Below are 7,082 nucleotides of genomic sequence, written 5' to 3'. Positions count from 1 at the left end.
TAGAGAAAATTTCAAAATTTCGTAAAACACTGATTTAGGAGTTATAAAAATAAACTAAAATGCCAACTAAAAAATTTTGTATCATCTGAAAACACTGTGTCCAATTTGACACATCAAAATTACCACAATAAGATGACGTCATCTCAAAAATCATTAAATTTCCATTGAAAAATACCTCCTCAAATGAATGCCACTCCTAACCCAACAATTCTGACTCCACCACTTTACATTTTAATTCCTTCCACAAAAGAAAGGTCAATTAAACCACACAAAACATCAAAATTCACATAATTATTTTACATAATTAGAAACATTTCTTTATTACTGCCGCTCTCGCGTTAATTATGCGATCTTTTCCTTCCTCTTCCAATTCCGCAACGCAACGTTGACATTTCTAAATGTTACGAAGCAATAATTAGCCAAGAAACTAAATACCGACAACGACTTCATTCCGTTTTGCTGTCAAAAATAATCCAGCAACGAGTTTCGGATGATTGATGGCGACGTTGGCAATAACCTTGTCCAAATTCCGCCAACAAAGCTCACGTGAAATATAGCTCCCATAAATGCATTTTCTCTTTCACGTATGATGTAGAAGAACGGAAACATTTTTATTGGGATTTTGTACGATTTGCATAGTTCATGGGAGAGCAACCCGGTGGCCATAAATCACGCATAAATAGATGTTAGGAGATTGTGAACAATTTGGCCGATTTCTGCTTTTAGAAATAACGAAATTGTTATTTTTATGTAGGTGACATTACGCGAAAATTATATCACCGAGTGTGTTAAATTACGGATTTTTTCTCAGGCTATAAAGTAGATAATCTTATTTGTCGCATTAAAATGTTGTAACAAATTGAGCAGTTCTTGTCGATAAAGAAATATATCGCTGGTGCTAAATTACCATAAAAATTTGACCAGCTCTGATCTGGAGAAGGAAAGACTATAAGTAAATTATGTTAATTGGAGAGATTTTGGAAACCAACTATAAAGTTCTGTGTTTTGCATTTGACCGCACTTAGTGGGGTTAACAAATATAAAAAAGTTTCCGTCTGATTAGTTTTCAGTATAGCTTCATCCACAATGTCTCACAAATACGTAAGACAAATGACCACATTGAAACCAGTTATTAGTAATGATTTTAAAAATTGCAGATTTTTGTTTTGAGTGTCCTTTTGTCCTCCGCGTTGTCGTACGACGGGTCAAAGGATGCCAAAATTTTGGACTACCAACTGGAACACACCCCCTCAGGACACTACTTCTTCCGGTAAGTGGACTTAAAATAAGTCACTTTTTTGCAACTATTGTTTTAGCTTCGAAAGTAGCGATGGGACAGTTCGGGAAGAAGAAGGTAACGTTTTGGACGAAAACGTCGAAAATTCCCCTGTTATAGTCAAAGGGTCGTATTCCTACACTGACGAAACCGGAAAAGTCTACACTGTTAGATACATAGCCGACGAGAATGGTTTCCACCCTGAAGGCGACCATATCAAAGTTCCACCCTATATAGTCAACCCCAATCCTGTTAACGTGGTTCTACAATCAACCCCTAGACCTGCTGCCCCCATTCAATTTATCCAACCAACCTCTAGACCTCAGTACATCGCTTCAGAACCAACAAGGTTCCAAGTTGGGTCTTTTTCAACTACCACCAGACCCGAAGTGTCTACGACCCCTACGAGAATTCACATCCCTGTGGAATCTACAGTGAGTACCAACGTGGCAACTTCAAAACCCATTGCTTTCAATGAACTGGACAAAAAATTGCAGAGCTCCATTGTTAGTCTACTCTCGAATGGGGACGGAAGAGGGTTTAACATTGGAGCGGTGAACTCAATTTGATTGTTAATTGTTATTTTCGTTGTTAAAAATGTTGAAGAGATTTTAATAAACAATTAAACCACTACATCTTAAATTAAATTAAATTAGTCCCCTTATCGTCCACGTTACTTGTTGACGAAGATTTTTTCTTAGAAAGATAACCCGCAGAGGTCAAAGTCAACTTTTATTTGTGTTGGTTAAAAAACAAATCAGATTAAACAAAATTTTAATCAGCTGGTGAAAAATTGGGTTGTTTCTTCAAACAAGTGCGAAGTTCCACTGCCGTGTCTTCAGGAGTGCTCTTCTTCACTGCACATTTCATTATTTCGGCCACTTTTTCCCTACTCGCACCCTCTCTCCCCAGGATGCTTTTGATGACGTCTGTGTCTATCTCCCCAGATGCGGTGATGATGTTGGTTCTTTTCAAGATGCATAGACTGTGTTTTTTCAGTCTGGGGTTGAGGTAGGATGGCGAGAGTCGAACTAGGTTGAGGTCGTCCAAAGTTGCGCCAGATTCACTTACGCATCTTCTACTTATCGGGCCAAGTTTTAATTTTTGTTCGGTTGACAGCTCGGCCTAAAATGTTGTCTGGTGCTTTGAGAAATCGGGAAAGAAATTTCTTACCAAAGCAGTGGCTACGAGAAGTAGAAGAAGGAACGTTAGCTTCATTTTGATGTCGCTCAGAGAGTGGTCAGATTTATTAATGTGGGTTGTTTATGCACAGTGATAAAAGTTGTTTATCGAATGGTGGCGATGTTTACTTTGGAAAGTATTTTTAAATATTGGATAATATTAATCACAAAAGTTTTTTATTTTTTCCAATAAATGTTATTTAAATGTTAAAAGTAAGATAATTTTTTTCTTAGACACAGTTTTTCAATTGTTCAATTTGTCGTTCTTTCGATTTTTCAATTTTTCAATTTATCGATCTTTTTAGTTTTAGATTTTGTAATTTTTCAATTTTCATCTTTTCGATTTTTCAATTTTGGTCTATTTCGATTTCTAAATTTATCTACGTCTCGACTTTTCAATTTCGTGACTTTTTGATGTTTTGATTTCCCGATGTTTCGATTTTTAAATTTTCGACATATTTTCGTTTTATTGACTTTTCGATTTTATAATTTTTCAATGTTTTGCTTTTTCAATTTTCCCATTGCTCAAAACTTCGTCGTTTCGGTTTTGGGATATTTCAACATTTCGAATTTTCAATTTAACGATTTTTCGACATTACCATTTTTTGATGTTTCGAATTCTCGATTTTTCAATTTTTGGATGTTTTATTTTTTGGAATTTAATCTTGTTTCTTCAACTTTTCGATTTTTCGATTTCTCGATGTTTCGATTTATCTTCTTCTTGATTTTAGATTATTCAGATTTTCAATTTTTCGATGTTTCAATTTTTTGGGATTTTAATTTTTTTAATTTTTCAGTTTTCCATTTTTTAATTTTTCGTTTTCAGAGATTTATTGAGACTTCGATGTTTCGACTTTTTGAACGTTCAATTTGACGTACTTTCGATTTTTTAATTTTTCAATTTTTCGATTTATCGATCTTATTGATTTTAGATTTTTCAATTTTTTAATTTGTATCTTTCAATTTTTCGATTTTTGCCTATTTCGGTTTCTTAGTTTGTCGACTTTTCGATTTCTCGATATTTTGATGATTTGATTTCCCGATGTTCTAATTTTTGAATTTTTAGATATGTTTTCGATTTTTCGACTTTTTAGCTTTCCGATTTTTCGATTTTCTAATTTTCAATGTTTCAATTTTTCAATTCTTTTTTTCAACATTGCGAATTTTCAATTTTTACATGTTTTAATTTTCCAGTTTTTTACGATTTTTCGATTTTTCGACTCTTCAAATTTTCGATTTCTCACTTTCTGGATTAATCGATTTTTTGATTTACCCATTTCTCAATGTTTCGATTTTTCAGTTTTTCAATTCTTCAATTTCAAAATTTTTCAGGTTTCTGATTTCTCAATTTTTGGTTTTTTAAATTTTTCGACTTTTCGATTTCTCTGTTTTTCAGTCTTTAGATTTTTCAATTTTTCGGTGTTTCAATTTCGGATTTTTTTATTTTTTCGATTCTTCTACTTTTCCTCCTTTTTCAATTTTTCGATATTTTACGTTTTCGATTTTTCAAATTTTCGATATCTTAAATTTACGATATTTTAAATTTTAGATATTTCGACTACGACTTTTTGACTTTTCAATTTCTCGATTTTTCAATTTTTCGATGTTTCAGTTGCTGGATTTTTCAATTTTTCGCTTCTTCAATCTCTCGTTTTTTCGATTTTTCAGTTTTTCGATTTTTTAATTTTTCAATATCTGGATTTATTGAGATTTCGATGTTTCGATTTTTTAATGTTCAATTTGTCGTTCTTTCGATTTTTCAATTTTGCAATTTTTCAATTTTTTTATTTTCATCTTTTTCATTTTTCAAATTTGGTTTATGTCGAGTTTTCAATTTGTCGAAGTCTCGACTTTTCGATTTCATGATTTTTTGATGTTTTGTTTCCTGATGTTTCAATTTTTAATCTTTTCGATATATTTTCGTTTTATTGACTTTTAGATTCTCTAATTTTTCAATATTTTGATTTTTTAATTTTTCGATTCCTAAAAACTTCGTCATTTCAGTTTTGCGACTTTTCAACATTTCAAACTTTCAATTTGTCGATTTTTCGATTTTTCGGTGTTTCTCGATTTTTCAATTTTTGGATGTTTTAATTTTCCATTTTTTACAATTTTTCAATTTTTCGACTCTTCAAATTCTCGATTTCCCAGATTCTCGGTTAATCGATTTTTTCATTTACCCACTTACCCAATTTTTCAATATTTTACGTTTTCGATTTTTCAAATTTTCGATATCTTAAATTTACGATTTTTTAAATTTTAGATATTTCGACTACGATTTTTTGACTTTTCGATTTTCAATTTTTCGATGTTTCAGTTTCTGGATTTTTCAATTTTTTGCTTCTTTAATCTTTCGTTTTTTCGACTTTTCCTTTCTTTCGATTTGTCGGCTTTTTGATATTAAATTGATACGATTTTCAATTTTTCAATTTTTAAAATTTTTTATTTTTCGATGTTTCAATCTTCGGTTTTTAAATTTTTCGTTTTTCAGTTTTTCGATTTTTTAATTTTTCAATTTCTGGATTTATTGAGATTTCGATGTTTCGATTTTTTAATGTTCAATTTGTCGTTCTTTCGATTTTTCACTTTTGCAATTTCAGTTCTTCGATATCTTTATATTTCAATTTTTTGTATTTTTAAATTTCGATTTTTCAGTGATTTTTCGATTTTCGATTTTTCAGATTTTCAATTTTTCGATTTTTAAAATTTTTGATTATTGGATATTCCAATTTTTCGGTTTTTAAATTTTTCGATTTTTTAATTTTTTAATTTCCGGATTTATTCAGATGTCGATGTTTCTATGCTTTGTGTGTTCAATTTGTCATTCTTTCAATTTTTCAATGTTTCGTTTTATCGATGTTTATGATTTAAATTTTTTCAGTTTTTCAGTTTTCATCTTTTAGATTTTTTTATTTTGGCCAATTTTGATTCTTCAATTTGTCGACGTCTTGACTTTTGGATGTCATGATTTCCCGATGTTGTAATTTTTGAATTTTTCGACATTTTTTTGATTTTTCGACTTTTCGGCTTTTCAATTTTTCGATTTTTTAATTTTTCAATGTGTAGATCTTTCAATTTTTCGATTTCCCAAAAATTCGTCATTTCAATTTTTCAACATTTCGATATTTCAATTTATCGATTTGTTGATCTTTCAATTTCAGAATTTTTCAATTTTTGGATATTTTAATTTTCAAGTTTTTAAAATTTCATATTTTTTCTGTTTATCAATTTTTTAAATTTTCGATTTTTCAATTTTTCAGGTTTCTGATTTTTCAATTTTCCCATTTTTGGACTTTTCGATTTCTCGATTTTTCAATTTTTCGATGTTTCAGTTTCTGGATGGTGAAAATTCCGAAATTGAAACACCGAAAAATTGAAAAATCTAAAGATTGAAAAATGGAGGAAGCGAAAAGTCCAAAAATGGGAAAATTGAAAAATCAGAAACCTGAATAATTGAAAAATCGAAAATTTAAAGAATTGATAATAATCAGAAAAAATTTCAAATTTAAAAAACTTGAAAATTAAAATATCCAAAAATTGAAAACCATTTTTTAAGTTTTCGATTTCTCGGTTTTTCAATTTTTTGATGTTTCAGTTTCTGGATTTTTCAATTTCTCACTTCTTCAATCTTTGTTTTTTCGACTTTTCGTTTCTCGATATTTCTATTTGTCGGCTTTTTAATTTTAAATTTTTCCGATTTTTACGACTTTTTGATTTTCGATGTTTCAATTTTTCGGTTTTTAAGTTTTTCGATTTTTCAGTTTTTCGATTTTTTTATTTTCAATTTCTGGATTTATTGAGATTTCGATGTTTCGATTTTTTAGTGTTCAATTTGTCGTTCTTTCGATTTTTCACCTTTGCAGTTTTTCGATTTATCGATCTTTTTAATTTTTGTGTTTTTCATTTTTTGATTTTGGTTTATATCGAGTTTTCAATTTGTCGACGTCTCGACTTTTCATGATTTTTTGATGTTTTGATTTCCCGATGTTGTAATTTTTGAATTTTTCGACGTTTTTTTGATTTTTCGACTTTTCGGCTTTTCAATTTTTCGATTTTTTTATTTTTCAATGTGTAGATCTTTCAAGTTTTCGATTTCCCAAAAATTCGTCATTTCAGTTTTTCAACGTTTGGAAATTTCAGAATTTTTCAATTTGTAATTTTAATTTTCAAGTTTTTAAATTTTTGGATTTATTGAGATTTCGATATTTCGATTTTGAATGTTCAATTTGTCGTTCTTTCGATTTATCGATCTTTTTAATTTAAAATTTTTCAATCGTTTTATTTTTTTATTTTTTTCATTTTTCTATTTTTAATCTATATCGAGTTCTCAATTTGTCGACGTATCGACTTTTCGATTTCATGATTTTTTCATGTTTTGATTTCCCGATATTCTAATTTTGTAATCTTTCGATATTTTTTCGATTTATCGACTTTTCTGCTATTCGATTTTTCGATTTTCTAATTTTCCAGTTTTTACGATTTTTCAGTTTTGGACTCTTTAATTTTTCGATATCTTAAATATCCGATTTTTTTATTCTAGATTTTTCTTCTTCGATTTATAGAATTTTTTGATTTCTCGATATTTTCACTTCTCAATTTTTTCAGTTCGTCGATATTTTTATTTT

General features: G+C 29.4%; 1 protein-coding gene across 1 annotated transcript; it reads left to right on the top strand.

Annotated features, from left to right (window-relative positions):
- Positions 1-1,086: 1,086 nt before the first annotated feature.
- LOC135133512 (pupal cuticle protein-like) lies at positions 1,087-1,909 on the top strand. Its single transcript, XM_064061952.1, has 3 exons — positions 1,087-1,101; positions 1,158-1,270; positions 1,317-1,909. Exons 1-3 carry the CDS (start codon positions 1,087-1,089, stop codon positions 1,843-1,845), a joined length of 657 nt encoding a protein of 218 aa, XP_063918022.1. The 3' UTR covers positions 1,846-1,909.
- Positions 1,910-7,082: the final 5,173 nt, after the last annotated feature.

Source organism: Zophobas morio, unplaced genomic scaffold (assembly GCF_036711695.1).
Source record: "Zophobas morio isolate AGI-343-1 ecotype UQ-CSIRO unplaced genomic scaffold, CSIRO_AGI_Zmor_V1 ptg000022l, whole genome shotgun sequence".
Lineage (NCBI taxonomy): Eukaryota > Metazoa > Arthropoda > Insecta > Coleoptera > Tenebrionidae > Zophobas > Zophobas morio.
This window is presented reverse-complemented; position numbering and strand designations above follow the sequence as displayed.

Bases quoted from the DNA above. Each gene is read 5' to 3' on its own strand.
- LOC135133512 (XM_064061952.1), top strand. The intron at 1,271-1,316 runs GTAAGTGGACTT...CTATTGTTTTAG, and splicing joins TCAGGACACTACTTCTTCCG to CTTCGAAAGTAGCGATGGGA.